Source organism: Panthera onca, chromosome B3 (genome assembly GCF_046562875.1).
Source record: "Panthera onca isolate mPanOnc1 chromosome B3, mPanOnc1 haplotype 2, whole genome shotgun sequence".
Classification (NCBI taxonomy): Eukaryota; Metazoa; Chordata; class Mammalia; order Carnivora; family Felidae; genus Panthera; species Panthera onca.
In genome coordinates, this window is record NC_138344.1 from 5,993,630 (window position 1) to 6,015,810 (window position 22,181).

At 51.4% G+C, this 22,181-nt stretch overlaps 1 protein-coding gene and 2 long non-coding RNA genes across 6 annotated transcripts in view; 2 read left to right on the top strand and 1 right to left on the bottom strand.

Annotated features, from left to right (window-relative positions):
* Positions 1-904: 904 nt before the first annotated feature.
* Positions 905-22,181, top strand: part of LOC144616737 (uncharacterized) — a 39,199-nt gene continuing 17,922 nt past the window's right edge. The window contains exon 1 of the long non-coding RNA XR_013556442.2: positions 905-1,074. This is a non-coding gene — a long non-coding RNA (uncharacterized LOC144616737). The remainder of the gene's footprint in view (positions 1,075-22,181) is intronic.
* LOC144616738 (uncharacterized) lies at positions 1,083-11,437 on the top strand. The gene is made up of 2 exons (XR_013556443.2): positions 1,083-1,550; positions 8,910-11,437. It is a non-coding gene; the product is annotated as an uncharacterized LOC144616738 (long non-coding RNA).
* WDR93 (WD repeat domain 93) overlaps positions 8,159-22,181 on the bottom strand; it is a 49,627-nt gene continuing 35,604 nt past the window's right edge. For 2 of the 4 annotated variants that reach the window (XM_060617658.3, XM_078449012.2), the window contains 6 exons: positions 21,355-21,474; positions 19,762-19,975; positions 17,970-18,033; positions 16,991-17,147; positions 16,471-16,669; positions 8,159-8,471 (listed from right to left, as the gene is read on the bottom strand). In XM_060617658.3, the coding sequence (XP_060473641.2) occupies positions 8,375-8,471; positions 16,471-16,669; positions 16,991-17,147; positions 17,970-18,033; positions 19,762-19,975; positions 21,355-21,474 (851 nt within the window). In that variant the 3' untranslated portion in view covers positions 8,159-8,374. The other 2 variants (XM_060617659.3, XM_078449014.2) reach the window with 2 other exon arrangements.

Here is a 22,181-nt window from a genome sequence, read left to right on the forward strand (position 1 = left end):
GTTTTTTATAGTAGCTTTATTGAGATATAGTTTACATATCATGAAATTCAACCTTATAATTCAGTGACTTTAGTATATTCGTAGTAATGCAACCATCACCACTGTCTAAATCGAGAACATTTTCATCACCGGGGAAAGAAACCCTGTGCCCATTAGCAGGTGCTCCCCTTGACCCCACCCACCCCTCCACCCCCCACCCCTCTCCAGCCCAGGCATCTACCTTCTGTCTCCATAGATTGGCCGGTTGCGGACATTTTGTGTAACTGGAATCACACAATAGAGGCCTTTTGTGCCCTGCTTCTTTCATTTAACGTTTTCCGGGTTTATCCGTGTGGCCTAGGTGCATCAGTATTCCGTTTCTTTTTATTGCCCGGTGATACTCCATTGCACGGATATACCACGGTTTATCTGTTTATCCGTCGGTACGGATAGGTTTGTTTTGAAACCACCTCAGAGATCAGTTCCAGTGCTCGGGCCCAGGCCGGGAGGGGCAGGAATTCGGCGTGGCCGGGGGCACCGCTGTGACGTTCAGGCGTCCAGGCGCACGCACCCTGGCCGGCATTTGGCCGCACAGAGTGGGATCCAAAAGCGGAGGCCCTGCAGGGGGGCTGACCTCACACCTCCGCTGATCACCCCCTTTCCCACACCTCGCCCCTCATCTTGCTCTCCCCTCCCAGGACCCTAACTGGAGCAGAGCGAGAAGTCTTTTCCAGGGGCCCTACCCAGTTTAGAAAATCTGTTTGCATGGCAAAGGCCCTGCGGTTTCGGATGGGGAATTAAAGTTATTAGCAAGTCTTTTCACAGATAAGTGGGGCTCATCGGCCAGCGCCCTCCCCTGCGGAGAGCATTCTCCTCCCTCTCGGAGCCGGCGAGGCCCACTGTTTATCAGCACCTCGGTGTGAATTTTCATTAACACGTCTCTGCTAATAAGACGGAGGACGGCGGATGGGAAGGGGGCTCCTCCCACCTCTCCTGCGCCTGCGCCCGAGCCCCCTCGCTGGGCCGGCGCCGCCCGCCCCCGGGAGGAGGCCCTGTGTACGCGTCCCAAGGCCTACGTCAGTGAGCACCGTCCAGGTAGGTGACAGCGTGCGCTCGCTCGGTTCTCAGCACCTGTGACAAGTGGCCAGTTGGTGGGAGAGTTAAGGAAGGGAGAGGCTAGCCGACGCGCCGGAGCGGAGGGTGGGTGGCCGCTTTGGCTGGGGACCCGGATGTGAGTGCGGCGCCTGTGTGCCTCCCCCGGGGCGCACGGTTTAGGCGACAGCTGAACGCCGGCCTGTCTCTGGGACGGAGGCTAGGTGGCGGCACCTCACCCGGGGCCCTGCCAGGGTGCCCTGGCCTGTCGCGGCGGGGGCGCGTGCCTGCTGGAAGGCGGGAGCCGGAGCGTGGCGTGGGCACGGGGTGCCCCACCGGGCCGCTGGCCCGCGGCGCTGCGTCCTTCGGAAGAGCTGCTGTCCCGGCCGGCCGGGTCGGATGGGCAGAGCGGTTGGTTACCCGAGCCGGGCTCTGTGTTAAAGGCTTTCATTTCACCGTCTAACCTCAAGTCGCCGCAGGTGAGGCGGACAGGTGTGTGCGCTTATACCTATTTAACAGATCGGGACACTAAAGCACAGAAAACAGGGCATTTTTCACAAAGCTAGTACCTGGCCGTTGGGACGGGGACAACGGTGGGCGGCAGTTGACCAGTCAGGTGTTTGGAACAGTCCTGGCGGGCAAGCGTGTGTGTTGGGGGGCGGAGGGGCTGGGGGTGTAAAATAAGGCCCCACTGCACCATGGCCACCAGTGCCATTGCCAGCAGCGAACATTCTGCCTACTGAGCCTAGATGTTGCTCCCGCTGGGGAAACTGTACTGTGTAGGTGCTGGTTGGGCCAGGTTCTAAGGCGGGGCAGCTAAGCGGAAGGCCCTGTATTCAAGACATTGATTCAAGGACAGGCTGCAGGGGTCACAGTGTGGAAAGGGGGAGGTGGTCATGAGTTGTCTGCATGGGCCCGTCCTAAGGTCCTAGGCATAGGACTGAGGGGGGGTCCCCTGCCTTGGGTGGGTGGCTGGTGCGTCTGGAGGAGGGCCAGCCCGGTGTCCCTCTGGCCACGCGGTACCAAATAAGCAGGTCCATCCAAAGGGCATGTGGATGTGCCAGGATTTTGCAAGGGCCTGGATCTGGAGAACCAGGTGGCCCCAGGCTGAGGAGGGAAGCTAGCCCTAACCGCTAAGCCCCGCTTGCCCCGGAGTGAGGCCAGGAGCCCACCCTGACCCCCACATGTCATCCCTGCATTTGCACAACCCTAAGGGCCCTGCCTCCCAAATGTTGCGCCTTGGGTGCTCCTTCCACTCACACTGGTTCCAGCCTCCCCTGAGGAGACCCAGGTTTCTTGGTGCTTCTGAGGGGTCCCTTTGCCCAGTGGGCAAGCTCCTCTTTGGGGACCGCTGGCGCACCAGCCCCGAGTGGGGCTAGAGCCGTGGGTCCCCAGCTCAGCGCGGCTCAGGCCCCTTCCACCCATTCCCCGGAGCCTTGCCAGGCCCTCTGCCCTCCAGCCTCCTCTCTTCCCCCTCCTCCCTCCCTTGGACCTGGCCTGTGAGGCTTCTTTCAAATGCCCCAGCTCCCCTCTCCCCTTCCTGCCCTCCCCACACACACTAGGAGATGGGGAGGTGGCCTGGTGTTGGCAACACGTGACTTTGGAGAGAGTGGACAGGGCCACCTCTGAGGTCTTGGCCAAGCTTAGCACCCCTCCTGCCTTCTTCCCCTGAGGTCTGGCATTTTTCTTTCTTCAGACAGTGCTCTCCCCTCCTTAGCTTCAGTGGGCACCCCCTCTGCATTGCTCCAGGGATGGGCACGTGACACAGGCCCGCACAGTCAGCACCGAGTGGTTCAGGCATGAGACCACATTCGGGCCAGTGAGAAGCAGGCTCCGGACTTTGCTGGAACCATCAAGAAAGGGACATTTGCGAATATACATTCTTCTCCAGTTCATATGGAACGTTCTCCAGAATAGATCACATACTGGGACACAAATCAGCCCTCAACAAGTACAAAAAGATCGAGATCATACCGTGCATATTTTCAGACCACAACGCTGTGAAACTCGAAATCAACCACAAGAAAAAATTTGGAAAGATAACAAGTACTTGGAGACTAAAGAACATCCTACTAAAGAACAAATGGGCTAACCCAGAAGTTAAAGAGGAAATTAAAAAGTACATGGAAACCAATGAGAATGACAACACCACGGCCCAAAACCTCTGGGACACAGCAAAGGCAGTCATAAGAGGGAAGTATATAGCAATCCAGGCCTTCCTAAAGAAGGAAGAAAGGTCTCAGATATACAACCTAACCTTACACCTTAAAGAGCTGGAAAAAGAACAGCAAATAAACCCCAAACCAGCAGAAGACAGTAAATAATAAAGATTAGAGCAGAAATCAATGCTATTGAAACCAAAAAACCCAGTAGAACAGATCAATGAAACCAGAAGTTGGTTCTTTGAAAGAATTAACAAAAAATCACCCCCTAGCCAGATTGATCAAAAAGAAAAAGGAAGGGACCCAAATGAATAAAATGAAGAATGAAAGAAGAGAGATCACAACCAACACTGCAGAAATACAAACAATAATAAGGGAATATGGTGAGCAATTATATGCCAATAAAATGGGCAATCTGGAAGAAATGGACAAATTCCTAGAAACCTATACACTACCAAAACTGAAACAGGGATAGAAAATTTGGACAGACCCATAACCAGTAAAGAAATTGAATTAGTAATCAAAAATTTCCCAAAAAACAAGAGTCCAGGACCAGATGGCTTTCCAGGGGAATTCTACCAAGCATTTAAGAAAGAGTTAACACCTATTCTCTTGAAGCTGTTCCAAAAAATAGAAATGGAGGGAAAACTTCCAAACTCTTTCTATAAAATCAGCATTATCTTGATTCCAAAACCAGACAAAGACCCCACGAAAAAGGAGAACTATAGACCAATTTCCCTGATGAACATGGATGCAAAAATCTTCAACAAGGTATTAGCCAACCAGATCAAACAATACATTAAAAAAATTACCACGACCAGGTGGGACTTATACCTGGGATGCAGGGCTGGTTTAATATCTGCAAAACAATTAGCGTGATTCATCACATCAATAAAAGAAAGGACAAGAACCACATGATCCTCTCAATAGATGCAGAGAAAGCATTTGACAAAATACAGCATCCTTTCTTGATAAAAACCCTCAAGAAAGTAGGGAAAGAAGGATCATACCCCAAGATCATAAAAGCCATATATGAAAGACCCAACACTAATATCCTCAATGGGGAAAAACTGAGAGCTTTCCCCCTAAGGTCAGGAAAAACACAGGGATGTCCACTCTCACCACTGTTATTCTACGTAGTATTGGAAGTCTTAGGCTCAACAATCAGACAACACAAAGGAATAAAAGGCATCCAAATCAGTCAGGAGGAAGTCAAACTTTCACTCTTGGCAGATGACATGATACTCTATATGGAAAACCCTAAAGATTCCACCAAAAAACTGCTAGAACTGATCCATGAATTCAGCAAAGTTGCAGGATATAAAACCAATGCACAGAAATCAGTTGCATTCCTATACACCAACAATGAAGCAACTGAAAGAGAAATCAAGGAATCAATCCCATTTATAATTGCACCAACACCTGTAAAATACCTAAGAATAAATCTAACCAAACAGGTGAAAAATCTATACACTGAAAGCTATAGAAAGCTTATGAAAGCAATTGAAGAAGACACACACACACAAAGGAAAAAGTATTCCATGTTCCTGGATAGGAAGAACAAATATTGCTAAAATGTCAGTACTACCCAAAGCAATCTACATATTCAATGCAATCCCTATCAAAATAATACCAGCATTCTTCACAGTGCTAGAACAATCCTGAAATTTGTGTGGAACCAGAAAAGACCCTGAATAGCCAAAGCAATCTGGAAAAAGAAAACCAAAAAAGGAGGCATCACAATCCCAGACTTCAAGCTGTATGACACTTTTTTAAAATTGTTTATTTATTTTTGACAGAGTGTGAGCAGGGTAGAGGCAGAGAGAGAGAGAGAGGGAGGGAGAGAATATGAATCAGGCTCCAGGCTCTGAGCTGTCAGCACAGAGCCTGATGCGGGGCTTGAACTCATGAACCGGGAGATAATGACCTGAGCCAAAGTCGATGCTTAACCGACTGAGCCACCCAGGCGCCCCTCAAGCTGTATTACAAAGCTGTAATCATCAAGACAGTACGGTACTGGCACAAAAACAGACACTCAGATCAAAGGAACAGAATAGAGAACCCAGAAATGGACCCGCAGATGTATTGCCAACTAATCTTTGACAAAGCAGGAAAGAATATCCAATGGAGTAAAGACAGTCTCTTCAAGTGGTGCTGGGAAAACTGGGCAGTGACATGCAGAAGAATGAACCTGGACCACTTTCTTATACCATACACAAAAATAAACTCAAAATAGATGAAAGACCTCAATGTAAGATGGGAAACCATCAAAATCCTCAAGGAGAAAGCAGGCAAAAACCTCTTTGACCTCAGCCGCAGCAACTTCTTACTTAACACATCTCTGGAGGCAAGGGAAACAAAAGCAAAAATGAACTATTGGAACTTTTTATCGAGATAAAAAGCTTCTGCACAGTGAAGGAAACAATCAGCAAAACTAGCTTCTGCACAGTGAAGGAAACAATCAGCAAAACTAAAAGGCAACCAACGGAATGGGAGAAGATATTTGCAAATGACATATCAGATAAAGGGTTAGTATCCAAAATGTATAAAGAACCTATCAAACTCCACACCCAAAAAACAAGTAATCCAGGGAAGAAATGGGCAAAAGACATGAATAGACACTTCTCCAAAGAAGACATCCAGATGGTCAACCGACACATGAAAAAATGCTCAACATCACTCATCATCAGGGAAATACAAGTCAAAAGCACAATGAGATACCACCTGACACCTGTCAGAATGGCTAACATGAACAACTCAGGCAACAACAGATGTTGGCGAGGATGTGGAGAAAGATGATCCCTTTTGCATTGTTGGTGGGAAGGCAAGCTGGTGCAGCCACTCTGGAAAACAGGATGGAGGTTCCGCAAAAAATTAAAAATAGAACTACCCTACGACCCGGCAATTGCACTACTAGGCATTTATCCAAGGGATACAGGTGTGCTGTTTTTTTTATTTTTATTTTTTAATGTTTATTTATTTTTGAGACAGAGACAGAGCATGAGCAGGGAAGGGGCAGAGAGAGAGGGAGACACAGAATGTGAAGCAGGCTCCAGGCTCTGAGCTGTCAGCACAGAGCCCGACGCGGGGCTCGAACTCACGAACTGTGAGATCATGACCTGAGCCGAAGTCAGACGCTTAACTGACTGAGCCACCCAGGCGCCCCCAGGGGTGCTGTTTTGAAGAGGCACATGCACCCAATATTTATAGCAGCACTTCGACAATAGCCAAAGTATGGAAAGAGCCCAAATGTCCGTCGATGGACTAATGGATAAAGAAGATTTATATTTATATATATATAATTTATATACATATACATATAATGGAGTATTACTCGGCAATCAAAAAGAATGAAATCTTGCCATTTGCAACTATGTGGATGGAACTAGAGGGTATCATGCTAAGCGAAATTAGAGAAAGACAAATATCATAGAACTTCACTCATATGAGGACTTTAAGACACAGAACAGATGAACATAAGGGAAGCAAAAATAATATAAAAACAGGGAGGGGGGCAACACATAAGAGACTTAAATATGGAGAACAAACAGAGGGTTACTGGAGGGGGTGTGGGAGGGGGGATGGGTTAAATGGGTAAAGGAATCTATTCCTGAAATTATTGTTGCACTATATGCTAACTAACTTGGATGTAAATTTAAAAAATAAATACAATAAAACATTTTTAAAAATTAAATAAACTTTAAAAAAGTAAAAAATAAATAAAAGAAAGGGACACTCGCTGTGGGTCCTGTTGGCAGTCATGTTGCCACCCAAGCAAAGGGCATCAAAACAGAGATGGAGAGAGATTCCTGTTGTTACTCAGCACCTGGACCCGGCTCCCCAGAAAGCATTACGTCCTACATTACGTGAGCCAACCCTAAAGTTCGTTTGAGAGCCGGGTCTCTGACACTTGATGTTGGAAAAGCCCATTAGGTCTTGATACGGGCTGTTCTGAGCAGTGACCTGAGCCTCCATTTTCCTTCTGTACAACGGGGATAATGATCATCTGTACATCTCACAAGGTGTACTTGTAAAGCAGACACATCACAGCAGGTGCCCCATCAGTGTTAGTCCTCTGTTACATTTAGGGGGTGTGCGAGGCCAAGGCCATCATCCTGAGTTTTCCTCCCTCATCTCAAAAGGGAGTCAGTGCCTGCTGTTTAGAGGAACAGGACCCGTTGGTGTAAAGGTTATTTTTGCTGCTGTTTCTGTTTCCATGGGCAGGAGAGTGAGGGGCGGAGCGCCTCAGGTGGGAACCTCTTCATCCAGGGACGTGCTGCCGGTCAGTACCAGCGCCGTGAAGGAGGGACCAGGACAGTGAGGAGCATGTGTGTCCCAAGGGAGGAGATGGATGGGGACACAAAAGGAGATGCCTGTCACCAACCCCGCGTGCAGTTGACCACGGGGAGGCTGGGACATGTCAACCACCTGCAGTTCTCAGAGACACCACACGGTGTCCTCGGAGAGGCAGGCATAGGCCTTGAGCTGCGGGGACCCCTCCAGCGGGTTTTCCTGGGAAGGGCAGTTTCCAGAAAAGAGAGGCACCTCTCTGCCCTCATCCTGTCCCCCAGCCACCCCACCCTGAAGCATCCCCCCACCCCAGGGTCCCAGGCCACAGTTCCTGCCTGCCACCTTGCCTCTCAGACCCATGTGACCTCAGGCAGTCACCCAACCTCTGATCCTCCTCAGCCTCTCCGAAGCAATTCCAGGAAGGTTGTGTATGAGCCAACTCAGAGAGGGAGAGGAAGTGGGTGGGGAGAAAGAGGGCCACATAGCAGCTGGGGTGGCCTGGGGTCTTGGTCATTTGAGCAAAGTGGCTCTCCTGGGCTTAGAAGGCGAGGGTCCCTCACACGGCCTAGGACTGGGCCTTGCTGGGGTCTGGACTGGGTGGGAACAAAAGGACACACACCACAGCGACTTTGGAGTCTGGAAACAATAGCACTGTTTATTGGGGTGACATCTGCCCACCCGAGGGCTCTGACAAGCGGCCTAGGGTTGGAGGCTCCCCAGATCATCCCTCTCCCCTTGCTGAGGTCCCAGACTGCCCGTCTAGGCCCCTGGGGACCTCTGTCACCTTGTCTCTTGGCCTCGGAGCGTCCTGAGGCGAAGCCTGCCTGCCGCCAGCCTTGCAGAGAGCCCGGTCACTTCCTGGAGGTCTCTCTCTGGAGAAGCAGGGAGTACCTGCGAAGCCGGGTCCAGTGCTCCTGCTCTTTCACCTTCTTCTCCAGCTTCTGGAACCTGTGGGCCACACAGGTGGAGATGAGAGGAAGCCGCTTTGTGCCTCGTCACCCTCCTGCCCCCCGGCTCCAAGGTCCCCGGGGCAGACCTTGACCGCCCTGTGCTAATCTCAGAGCCTCTCCGAGTGGCTCGTCTGCGGCACGACTGTGTCCTCGGGGCTCCACCCGGTGCACGGCCAGTACTTGAAACACCTTTACTGCGTGACGACGGGGCCTGCGTGCTGCGGGAGGCGCCCCACGGAAGGCGCGGTACCACGGGGGACTCACGGCCTGTGCGCGTGGACCGTTAGCCACGTCCGAATGCCCACACCTCCAGGGAGTAGACGCCGCTAGAGCATCGAGTGTCACCGGCTAGACTCCCAAGACCCGACCTTGACTGCCCACCTGCTCAAACTCACCGACCTTTGTCCCACATTCTTCCTTAAATTCTTCTTTCCAGCTTCTCTCTTAACTCAGGCAAAAGACCCGAAGGGCATAACATCCCGAGAAGGAAACCAGAACCGCCCCGCCGGCAATAACGACTGACAGCCCAGACAGAGTTCTGGAGGCCCGGCCAACCAGACCAGTCTGAACTTAACCCCCGGCTCACGCCTGCGCACACGGGACCGTGCAGTGACCCAGGGAGGGACCAGCGGTGACCTTTGCCTCATCATAATACTAAAATCTGCACCGAGGGGGTCTCGTCTCATTTACGTGACATACAAAGCATATGTGTAGACGTGTTTCCTTAGGGCGCATGCAGGACCTCATGCCCACCTCTGCGTACAGTGACAAGGCTTCCCTAACCCTCAGTTTCAGGAACCCACCCGCCCCTGCTCTGAGAGTCACGGCTTTTGAAAGTTATTCCCGGTGATGTCCTTATCCGCTGCGAATAAAGCTTCCCTTGTGCCACAATTCACCTGCTGTAGTTTGTCTGTGTGGCTCACCACGGAGTGAACTCCCACTGGTTTAGTTACGCTAGTGACAGGCAAGGGTGCAAGTGCGGGAAAGATCCAAGTGGCTGAAACAGCCCTGCTTCCCCCCACCCCAGCTCCATCAGGGTGACAGGGGGGAAGGACATTTGTAATTTGAGGCGTTTTAAGTGCCACAGAGGTCGAATGGAGGGAGGCGGGAGGGATCCATCCACCTTGCCTGGGGAGCTCCTGAAAGAGAAGACCCTCGAGTTGGGTCTTTTACAAGATGTTAATTTTTTTTTTTTTTAAGTAACAAATAAATGCGCATTCAGTACAGGAAAAGCAGGGCAGCCCAGGATTCACCCCTCATTCTGCCTGTGCGGAGATGGCCGCTGTGGGGGTGGGGGGGAGGGGGGAGGAAGCCTACCTTCTGGGGAAGGGGTGCCCCTGCTGTCTGGGTTTCTGCCTTGGGTGCCTGAGGGCACAGAGGATGTTAAACCACTTAGGGCAAGCAGGAGGAGGGCTACTTCCGGGGAGAAAGACCATGGTTGCAGCTTTGGATTTTTGAGGCTCTACCTGCCAAGGAACATCCACGTGGAGATGTATCTGATACTCGATGCGTGAAAACATTTGTATTTTATTTTATTAAAAAAAATTTCTTAATGTTTGTTTATTTTTGAGAGAGAGAGCGAGAGAGAGAGAGAGAGACAGCATAGGTGGGGAAGGAGCAGAGAGATAGGGAGACACAGAATGCGAAGCAGGCTCCAGGCTCCGAGCTGTCAGCACAGAGCCCGACGTGGGGCTCAAACCCATGGGCTGTGAGATCGTGACCTGAGCTGAAGTTGGACGCTCAACTCAACTGAGCCACCAGACGCCCCTAAAATATTTAACTTGAAAAAGTACTCTATACTTTGATTTTTTTAAAAAATGGAAGAATACAAGTGGGTATACAGTTAGAAGCAATTTCCTTCTCTCCTCAGATCCTTATTTTCTGTTCCCAAAGCAACGGTAATTAACGGCTCCTTGTAAATCCTTGGAAATTACGTATACACATACAAGCGTAGACATGTGTATAATCTTTTTTTTTTAATGGAAGTGTGCCATGCACTGTGGTGCACCCTGCTGTTTGCAATGAAACCGTATCCCAGAAATTGCTTCCAGGAGGCACTCCCAGTTCTGCCACAGTCTTTTTCCCCTATTGGACACTCGGGGTTTCCACTCTTTTGCTAATGCTGTCCAGGCTGCAATGAAGTCTTTGCCTGCGTGTGAGAGCGATGGGCAGGGAGGAGGAAAAGCGTGTGCATGTTACAAACTCGGGCTTTGAACCCACACTGCTTGTGCTCAAACCCAGTTCCTTTGCTTACAAGTTGGTGACCCGGGGCAGGTGGCACGACCTCATCAGCCTCAGCTTTCTGGCTGTGCAGTGGGGAAATAATAGTAAAAAATAAGATGATGCCTGCAAAGCACTTAGCATAGCCTTGGCACACAGTAGGTGCTCAGTAAAGTTAATTATAATAATATTTCTGCTGATAAATAAGTGGGTGTGAAATTTTGGGGTCAGGAGGTCAAAACAACATGGATTCAATAAGGGACCATCCAGGAGCGCTCAGCTGGCTCAGGTGGTGGAGCGTGCGACTCTTGATCTCTCAGGGTTGTGAGTTCAAGCCCCATATTAAGTGTGAGATTACTTAAAATCTTTAGGGAGGCACCTGGCTGGCTCAGTCGGTGGAACGTGTGACTCTTTTTTTAAGTTTATTTATTTGTTTTGAGAGAGAGAGAGGGAGACCACAAGCAAGCGAGAGGCAAGAGAGAGAGGGATAGAGAATCCCAAGCAGGCCCTGCACTGTCAGGTTGGACCCCAACACGGGGCTCGAACCCATGAACTGTGAGATCATGATCCGAGCCGGAAACCAAGAGTTGGATGCTCAACCGACTGAGCCACCCAGGTGCCCTGGAGACTGTAACTTCTCGACCTAGGGTTTGTGAGTTTGAGCCCCACGTTGGGTATAGAGATTGCTTAAAAAAAAAAAAAAAAAAAAGAGCAACCGTCCAAGAGGCAGCTGGATAGATGGAACTAGGGCAAGTTTTAAAAGGAAGCCTGAAAATAAAGTCATCCGTGTGTTCAAGACAACATGGATGACGTTCAGAACATAATGCTGGCGGGGAGAAGGCCTTTCTCGATGATCTCGTGGTAAAGATGCTCAGCCTGGTTAACACTTCCAGCGTGTGCCAGGCCACGTCCTATGCGGAGATGCAGCTGTCACCCACTTTACACTCGGAGACGCTGAGGACCGCCCCGTCGCACAGCTAGAGCCCCCGGTCTGTGCCCTCGTCATACTGTAGAGCTTGCACCCCGAATTTGAGGCCCTTTACACCTGCCCCTCAGCGAAGCCTAAGGGACAAGGCGGAAAAGTCCAGCTACTGGACACTTGAAACTTCTGTCTGGCTGGGCGAGCAACTCCAAATACTCCTCCCCAAAGACAAACCGGGAAAAATTATTCACAGCACATTGACAAAGAACTCTTAAAATCAAAAGAAAATGAACTCACGCATAAGAAACAGATCCAGGGCAAGCCAGGGAAGGAGTGAGGGAAATGTACAGTATATATAACAGAAAGATGCTCAGTGTCCTTCGTTCCCTAATTAAAATAGCCATGAGCCGTCAGTTCCTGCCTGCCCAGCCCCTGGCCCAGAGGGCCAGGTGCCCTGTGGACCCAGAAGCCCGCCTTCTGGCAGACAGGTGGGTGGTTGAACCTGAATCTTGCTTGGCTTTGTATTCCATAAGGAATAAAGGGAGAGAGAGACAGAGAGAGGAAGGGACACTCTGTCTGCTTCCTGGTGTCCAGAAATTTCTGTCTTGTGATCAAGTTTGACCTAGCCAGGGATGGCAGAACTCGAACGTGGAAACGGTGCCTGGAGCCCCAAGTTGCACGGGAGCAGAAGCCAGGCCTTGGGGTGGGGGGTGGGGATGCATATTTGTGGCTAGCTGGCCTCCTTTTAAAGCCCCAAAGGCAGGTTCCCTTTCACACTGGCTATTTATAAAAGTCCCAGGGGCAGGTTTTGCAAAAACATTTTGGACAGATGATTGCAAGCTTGAAACTCTGAATCGATTGCCACATAACCCACTGCCTTGAAGTTTCACCTAGTTTTAGGGCCAATGGAAGCGGTTTCAGACACGAGGAGTAAATAGGGAAAAACAAGATGAGATTAAAACCTTTGGGACATGTATGGATATGTGGGATAAACAACAATAGGAAAATGTTAATGGCAGAATCTAGGTTGTGGGTATATGGATGTTCAGTGACTTTTTTTTTTTTCAAAACTGCTGTATGTTTGAAAATTTTCAAAATAAAGTGTTGGAGCGAGGGGGGGGGGGGGGTGGAGGGCTACTTTTGGGAAAGTCCCAGATAGCAGACCTCAGAGCAAGTAGAACAGGAAAAGCCTTCTTTAAATCAGTTTTTCCCAATTTATTGCTGGGACCCAATCTGGAAAATGGGTTGCCACAAGGGATATAATTCAAACACTGTGATCAGGCCGAAGTAAAAGTTCCTTCAAGCTGGGCTGGCCCCAACCACACGATGCGACCCCTCCCAGCTCCTGCTGGGTCCCAGGACCCAGTGACAACTTCTCTGAGCTTTTCTGTTCCCAAGCTCCCATGGTTTGGGTCAGCCCCAGGCCCTGCCCCTGGCCACCCCCCCCCCCCTCAGCCCCCCGCCCCCACCTGATCAGCCCCAAGGACTCCAGCACTCTTCCCTGACAAGCTTCCCTGGGAGGGCAGTCCTCTCCACCCCCTCCTGGCTATGGGGGCCACCCCAGGGAGGGGCTCAGGCATGACACCTAAGAGCTAAGCTCTGCCGACAGGGAGGAAAGACTTTGGGAAAGTAGTAGAGTGAGTCCCATTCCTACAGGAACACAGACTGGAGGGGGCAGGGTGGAAAGGACCATCTTTACAGAGCAGGCCCGACCACAGGGGAGTGGAGAAATGCCCTGCAGACACATCCTTTCCACAGAAAATGACATTGGCATATTTATAAGGAAGGTTTTCTTAAAATTAAAAAAGAATTAAGTGATATTCTGGAGTGACAGAAAGCCAGATTTAAAAGTTGAACTCGGAACGTGACCTCAACTTAGTGAAAACACCAAAGGGAAAACCAGAAGGAAATGCACTGACATATTAACAGCAGGGCTAGGGTTTGGTGATGGTCGTGGGTGGTTTACATTTTCTTTTCTGCGCTGTCCTGTTTTCCAGATTTCTACAAGTGCGTGTATAACTTCTATCAGAAATAATAACTTTTTTTTTTTTTTTTTTACAACGGGGAAGTGCTCCGTTATGGTCGTAGTGTGCTTGAAGCAGATTTCAGGGGCTGAGTGGGGCTCTGCAGGTGTCCGAGTACCGATCTCCACTCATACATTGGTTGAGGGTTGGAAATGTCAGTCAGGGACTGAGGGCGGCCTGAGTTGGCCGGGCCCCTTGCTGCCAGGCAGGAGGTGAGCCGCCCGGCGCTGGACATGTCGGTCCAGCCTCACCCTTTCCAGGCCAGTAAAAGAGGGCGTTAAACTGCGAGGCAGAAATGGAAACAGTCTCCTTAAACACGGAGTTCACTAGGCCTCATCAGGAAAGAGCTCCGGAAACTCCACACCATGACCCAGGCGTACAACCTCACCATAGCTATGACCTAAACTCGTACTCTTGACTTTTTTTTTAACCAGTTTTTAAAATTTTCCAAGAGAATGTTTTGTTTTGTTTTGTTTTGTTTTGGTAGGAAAGCTGCAAATAGGGAAAATACAAAAAAAAAAAAAAAAAAATCACATACATCATCACCCAAATAGAACTCCTGTTATATTGGTGTACACATTTCCAGACTTCTCTCAAAATCAGGATTATACTGTAAACGGTATTTCATAACCTCTCTCCATCTTTTGTTTGGAAAAATTTCAAACCTGGGGCGCCTGGGTGGCTCGGTCGGTCAAGTGTCCGACTTCAGCTCAGGTCATGATCTCACGGTTCATGGGTTCGAGCCCCGCGTTGGGCTCTGTGCTAATGGCTTGGAGCCTGGTGCCTGCTTCGGATTCTGTGTCTCGCTCTCTCTCTGCCCCTCCCTCACTTGCACTCTGTCTCTCAAAAATGAATTTAAACGTTTAAAAAATTTTTTTTAAAAAGAAAAATTTCGGGGCGCCTGGGTGGCTCAGTTGGTTGAGCGGCCGACTTCAGCTCAGGTCACGATCTCGCAGTCCGTGAGTTCGAGCCCCACATCGGGCTCTGTACTGACAGCTCGGAGCCTGGAGCCTGTTTCGGATTCTGTGTCTCCCTCTCTCTCTGACCCTCCCCCGTTCATGCTCTGTCTCTCTTTGTCTCAAAAATAAATAAACGTTAAAAAAAAAAATTAAGAAAAAAAAATTTCAAACCTACATGAAAGTTGCAAGCAGTACAGTTAACCTGCACCTGTGGTCACCGATGGTGAACATTTTGCCTGGCTGTCTGTCTGTCTCTTTCTGTGAGTATTTTCCTGGGTTTCACTGGTTGTTAACATTTTCTCTTCCTCTCTCTAAATGTTTTCCTGGTCTGTGCTTCAAAGTAAGCTGCAGACGTCACGATGCCTCACCCTTCAATTCTTCAGCTGTGTCTCCTCAGAATAAGTCAAGCCGTCAAGGGTCAAAGCAAGAAACTGCCATGTAAAGAACAGCCAAACGCTCTTGGTTAATCTTTAATCAGGGGAAATGCCCAGTGACCCCTCCTTCACTGTCCTCCCCCCGAGACCCACAGACCATCTGCCTCTCCTGATGAATGGGCTGCCTCCTTCCAGGAGATATTGAAAGCCCCCCAAGAACCCCCACAACCGGAGAACCACAAGCAGCAGGGAAATGCAGCCTTGGGGATTCACGGCGCCACCTTGCGGTGGTGTTTAGAATTTCCCCAGGCACGAACTGGAAGTAACCCAGCATCCTTCTGGAACCTACCATTTACTGAGCGACCACCCAATGCCCAGCACTAGACGTGTATTATCTCTGGAATACCCACAAAACCTGAGGGCTGGGCACCATCAAAGTGTCCACAGCACAGCCTGGCGCACTGCAGGTGTTCAACACACCGGTTTTGAACAAAGGAGGAAACTGAGGCTCTCGGAGGTGAAGGCACTCACCCAAGGTCTCTCAGTTAGGAAGGGGTGGAATTGGATTTCAAACCTGAGTATCCTGGCCATTCCACTTCCTTCCTCTTGAGGCAAGAGTAAATAGAAAAAGGGGAAATGGTCGTAAAGGGATATCGTGGGGACTGGAGAGATCACAGAGTCTCTGAAGACCCTGGAAGGAAGGGGCCACCGAAGTCCCCCCACCCCCACCCCCAGGAGAATCCAGGGCTCCGCTGGTAACCTCCTCCTGCCAAAAGCGCAATCATGCCAGAAACCATCAGCAAGAATTTGCAAACCGCCGAGATGAGTGGCGGATGGATTAGAAGAGACACCTGCTTCTCCAGAGCAGACAGAGCACAGCTCCTTATGCTTTTACAGCAGAAAGGGCCACAGGCAGAGTCCCCACGGGCCTGGGGGTCACAGAAAAGGGAGAGACGCGTGGCCAAACCGTTTGTCCAGACGACGGTTAAAGCCAAGGGGGCTTGGACCAGGGGCTGGCGACCAGTTTGTATAAAGGGCCAGATAGTAAATGAGGCCGGCTTTATGGGTCGTGTGGTCTCTGTCACCACTGTTCAAGTCTGCTGTTGTAGCACACAAGCAGCCATGATGAGACATAGCAAATGGGCCGAACCTGGCCCATGACTTAAGCCCCTGTCTCCCAAGACTGGTGTCTGATCATCCAAATACAGTTTTACAAAACCAAAGAATCCAGAAAGCAGGAGGACAAGACAGTCTTGACGAGGAGAAAATAGCGACTGGCAGGCAGTCCTTCTTCTTTACCAGCCTGAATCCGGGGCTCCCTTTCCTGCCAACCCAAACGGGAAATTGGAGTGTGGCTCACGGGCTACAATATGGCAGGGTCCCCCACAGAAGGGGCAGTCGAAATGCCGGACGGATCTGACCATCGAACACACTCCGCTAGTCCTCAACCCAGAGACAACCCCAGGAGCAGGGATGGGAAGCAGACCCGGGACTCTACCTCTCCTGGAGGAAACTCTCGCATCTTTTCTCCAAGGGCAGCACCTGGGCGAAGGCCATGCTATCGGTCATGTCCGCTTGAGGAACGGTGCAAAGGTTGCAGATGTTTTCCAGGAGCGGGTAGGCCTCGAGATTAAAACAGAAAATAGAATTCTGGATGTCCTTGGCGTCGTCGGATTCAATTTCGTCAGGATGGTCTCCTGAGATGAAACAAAACACAGCGTTCTGTAGAGGGATGACCTTCTCTGTGGGCTGGATGGGCAGCTGGGGGCAGCTCTCTGCTGGTAAAGGCTGGGCTGTCAGGGCTGAGCTGTGAGGGGCTCCCTTGAAGGGGGTCGCAGGAGTCTCTCTGGAATCCTGTGTTTTAGCTAAGTGCCTCGTGAGGGGCTAAGCAGCAGTGTCCTTTTGGCCTGTGGCGCAGGGTTGAAGAGCAGGGAAGAGATTGGGGGCATCACCCTGTGCTTTGGGAAGGGAGGGAGAAGGTCAGGCAAATAGCAGCCCCCAGGGCCCCCCTCCCATACCTCGGAGCAGGAAACACGGGCGGTGCAAAGACACGACAAACATAGGCGTCCAGGGCACTGCCAGATGGTAGGTTCTGGGTGGAGCAAAGGCACAGATGATCTGGGGCTTGGCCACGTCCATGAGCTGCACAGAGCCATTCCTGGAAAAGGTCAGCACCTGGGAAGCAAAGGGATGGCAACGGGGACTTCTCTGTCACCCCCGTTTGGAATAAGAGAGGCAGCTGGACATCCAGGCCAGCAACAGAGAGAACGGATTTGCTCGGGGAGCAGAGAAACATGTGTGTTTACTTCTCCGGTGTCCCCAGCAGCAACAGGCCCTTTTCCAGGTGCCGTGTCTGATGCTGGGTGGCGCTCCCCACTCCTGCCCGGGCTTCTCTTCTGGCTCACCAGCATCCCTGTCCGGGAGCTGGCCCTCCACGTGGCCGGACGCAGTGCCGCCCTCTGCACACGTATGCTTTCCTCCCCATCCTCGGAGACCCCGCTCCATCCCAGGGCCCTTCCTGGCGCAGGTTCGGAGGCCGGCCTCTCTCCTGCCTGGCTCCTTCCTCCCTGTAGGTGAACCTGTTAGATGCGCCTGATCGAATCGTCCTCCAGCTGCCACACCACCTCCCCGCCCCTCACACTCCGACACCTGAGAGTGCGACCTCACCTTCTCTGCCCCGTCCTGTCACTTCCTCCCGAAAGCAGCCCCCCGCCCCCACTGACTTCTGCAGGCTGAGGTGGTGACCCCTGTCTCTGTTCTGTGGCATCCAGGGCCCAGCGCATCACGGCCTCTCTCGTCTTCCAGGGCAGCTGCGCGGTGATTCGTCTGTCTTCCCAGCTGAACCGTGCGATCTGCGAGGGCGGCGGCTTGCTCTTTCGTCCCTGTGCGCCCCAAAGCTAGTCTAGTGCCTCGCGCTTGACAGGCCTTCAACAAACAGTCTTTGAAGGGAAAACGAACACGCTTGCTGAAGAGGAGTGAGGGGCGTGAGGAACCTACCATGCCAGGTAAGGCTGGGACTGGGGCCACTGCACAGATGGCTTCGTCCAGGTACTTTACCGGCCTGTGGGGAACCAGACACATAGACATTCGTCCTGGAAGGAGTTAAGGCTGTGCTATCCTCTCCTGGCACGCATCTAGGAGACACTCTTGTGAATAAGCATCGGGAGACATGTCAGAGATGGTTCATAGTAGCAGACGCGGGGAACAGGCGCATTACCCGCTGGTAGGAGAATGCCTTGCTGTGATATATTTATTACACGATGGGATGCAGTAGAGCCGGGAAGATACAGACCCGGCGCTGCATTCACCAACATGTGCGACTCTCCTGAACAAGGCTGCAGAGCAAGTTACGGAATAAACAGCCCCGAGAAACAAGCTGGAGGATACAGAGCATGGGAGTCCCTTTACGAATTTCCCAAATAGGCACAGCTAAACAATGCGTTACTTGGAGATGCGTGTGGCTAATTCTTACAGGAAAGCGAAGGAGTGGATGATGAATTTTGGAAAATGACACAGTTGATTGAAAAAGAAATCGGCCGTGATATTTGGCAGCGACTCCCATCAAACGGTGGAGTCAGTTTCTCCACTGCCTGACTGCGGGTGTGGCCACGTGACATGCTTCGTCCACTGTGACGTGAGCAGAAGCTTGGAGAGTGTACGTTGCGGTTGCCCTCGCTTGCTGAGGGGACCCCTTAGGCTGTGGGGCGATGGAGGCTGAGACGGCCCGCAGGAGCCACCACAGGGAAGAGAACCAAGTGTCCTGGCCAACGGCCACCCAACTGCCACCTATGCAAGTGAGGCTGTGCCAGACCATCCGGCCCCCAGCCCAGCTGCCAGAGCTTAAGCAAGGCCAGTGGAAGAACTGGCCCAAATTGCTGGTCTGCGAGATCAGGGGCTACACATTGACTTGTTTTCTGAAGCCATCAAGTTGTGGAATGGTTTGTTATATACAGCGATGATTACTAAGGGGGTCACCTCTGGAGAGGAGAAAAGGGTGTGACCAGGGACAAGGACACAGCCTTAACTGAATTGGAGATGATCTATTTCTTTTTTTTAATGTTTGTTTATTTTTGAGAGAGGGAGGGAGAGAGAGAGAGAGAGAGAGAGAGAGAGAGGGGCAGAGGGGGGAAGAGAGAATCCCAAGCAGGCTTTGCACTGTCAAAGCAGAGCCCAATGCAGGGCTCGAACCCATGAACTTGAGATCATGATCCGAGCCGAAACCAAGAGTTGGATGCTTAACCAACTGAGCCACCCAGGCGCCCCGGAGATGATCTATTTCTGAAGGTTCATGATGGGTACAGGGGAGTTTCTACCTCCCTCCCTCTCTCCCACTGCCCACTCTCTGTGTGTGTGTCTCTCTCTCTCTCTCTCTCTCTCTCTCTCTCTCTCTGTGTGTATATATATAAACACCCAAATACATATACACATACATATATACTATACATAGTGTATATATAGCTATATCCTAAATATACACATGTATATATTGTATAGCTTATTTGCATGCATGAAGTATTTTCACAACTTCAGAAAGAGACTCTTGAGACAATTTAAAAAAGAAAGCCTCGAGGAAACTGATAAAAGGCGATTTTGGCAGAAATGACAAATGACGTGAAAGCTGTCATTTGTGCTGTCGCACAATTTTGTGAGACAAGTTTTACACGTGCACATAAAAAAGATGGGAGCTCACAGGGAGGGTGTTGACTACAGAGCCAGTGGACTCTAGCTGGGGAGCTGGTCACTTTCGGCTGGCCGGTCATTTGCCCCGTCCTGCGCTCAAGCCACTGACCTCTCGACCAGCACACTGACGGTGGGTTCTTGGGTCCCCCTGGCTGTCACCAGATGGACAGAAGAATCTGTGCACAGCACCACACATTTCATGTGGGATTTCAAGGGCCCCTCAGGATACACGTTCTGTCCCTGGTGGACTAAGTAGTATTTGAGGAAGTGAACACTCTGGCAGGAACATCCCTTGGGAAGAGCGACGACCCCAAGAGGGAAACCTGGAAAAACAATGGCACAGGCAGGTCAGTGAAAGGGGGAGGGCTGATGCAGCCTGGGCGCAGGGTCTGTGACCAACAGGCATATGAGGGGTGTGAAGGCAAGATCCGGCAATGAGAGCCTTCTGGAAGTGAAGCCAGAAAACCCCAGTGCCCAGTGGGAGAGAAGAGCCCCCCCTTCTAAGTATGGAGGGGGGTGGGGGACGGGGGAGAGCCCCGGGGAGGGGGCCAGAGTCAGTGCTGGGACAGAAGGGACAGTGCCCTGCCAGGTACGGAACCACGGCTGACCGTGGTGGGTCAAGGTATACCAGAGAGAAGGTGGTTCTCTGAGAAGGGCTTTTTTATGAGAAGGGTGTATATGTGTGTAGTCAAACGATATCCAGGACGTATCAGTGTCCGGACAAATGAAAACAGCCTATTGAGCAAGGGAATGTGAAATTATGAGCATTGTTCAGCCCTTTAAGTATCTTTCACTCTTGTAAGAAGACTGGGTGAGGAACCAAAATTCAAGAGGGCGCGTAGGGATGTTTATCTCCCCACCATGTGGGCCGAGTGCCGGCTAAACGGAAACCACCACTGAATCCTTCAGATGGAAGCAGCCAAGGGAGGAAGGCACCTCACTGACCTGACAGAAGGCTCCCCGAGATGGCCGTAGACAGGGCACTCTCTCTGGTTCTCACCAGCGCGCTGGCTGGGAAGGCTGCCCACCTCTACTCTCAGAGGAAACACCCATCCAGTTGTACAATGACAAACCCAGCGATTCAGTCATCACTTCTAAGAGTTTGGTCAGAGGGAGCCTTTCCCTCAGAGGCTGATGGATCGACTTAGGGAAACTAGACACCACTGATTTTCTGCACCTGCAGAGCTGGACCCGGGATCCTGGGACTCCAGGACTCTAGCAAGGTGCCACCCACCCAGCATGGCTACTGGTCTTGCACTGGCCACCGTACAGGCCTCTTAGCTTCAATAGCAGTGGGCTTCCTGCTGACCGCGGTGGGGGTGGGAGAGCAGGAAGACTTCGTTTGAGAACTTGGGGGCGGGTGGGGGAGGGCCAGGGCTGCCCTACCGTCACATCCTGTGCTGGGAGACACCTCCTCCCCGGAGTGTGATAATGAGGTAACTAACAGTCTTACTTCCAGGACCCGCTCCAGTGCGGGGCACGGGGCGAGCGCTCAACCAGTGCACGGGGATTGGGAAGTGTCAGCACTTATCGTGTTCAATAAGTGACTGAATGAATGAGGGGAAGGCGGGACCGGCTCCCCACACTGACTTAAGAACACAGAGTAACTACCAGAAGGCCCAGAGCCTGCAGGAAACTCCAGAGCTCCCCGGGGTCTCATAATCCAGGGGTGAGGCGGGGGCGGGGGGGGGGGGGTGCTCACCTTCTGCCAGGTCCCACAGCGTGAGCACGCCATCCTCGCAGGCCAGCACCAGGTAGGAACAGCAGCAGCTGAGCTGAGAGACAGCAATGGGTGCAGCACAGGGCCACGCGCCCTCCGGGTCTAGCGGGGAGGACGGCACTCACTCGGCCGCCCCTGCCCCAGCCGCTGCACCCGCCCACCACCTCCACGCGCACAGCTCACGGCCCGGACTAGTCTGCCCGGCTGGCACACGGGCAGGGGTACCCGCTGGGCTCTCTGCAATGCTACCTCTTTAGGACAGAAGAGCAAGTCCCACTCCTCTTGCACTGACGCTCACACTGAATGAGTACTTGCCAGGCGCTAAGCACCGTGGTAAGCACTGTATGTGCACCCTTTCGGTTCATTCTCGCAAGGGTCTGGTGAGATGAGTCCTGTTGGCACCCTATTTCACAGATGAGGAGACTGAGGCAGAGAAGTCACCTGCCCAAGGTCAGAGCCAGTCAGTACAGAGGTTGAGATTAGAAGCCACGCTGCCTGAGAGGGCGTTGGGAGGAGAGAAAATTCTTCCTTTGTACACTTTTAAACATTAAAGTATAATCCCTTTTTAAAACTTTTTAACAATGTTTCTTTTTGAGAGAGAGAGAGAGAGACAGACAGACCGTGAGTGAGGGAGCGGGAAAGAGAGGGAGACACAGAATCCGAAGCAGGCTCCAAGCTCCGAGCTGTCAGCACAGAGCCCGATGCACGGCTCGGACTCATGAACCATGAGATCGTCACCTGAGCCGAAGTCAGACACTTAACCGACTGAGCCACCCAGGGGCCCCAAACATTAAAGTACAATTCTAAAG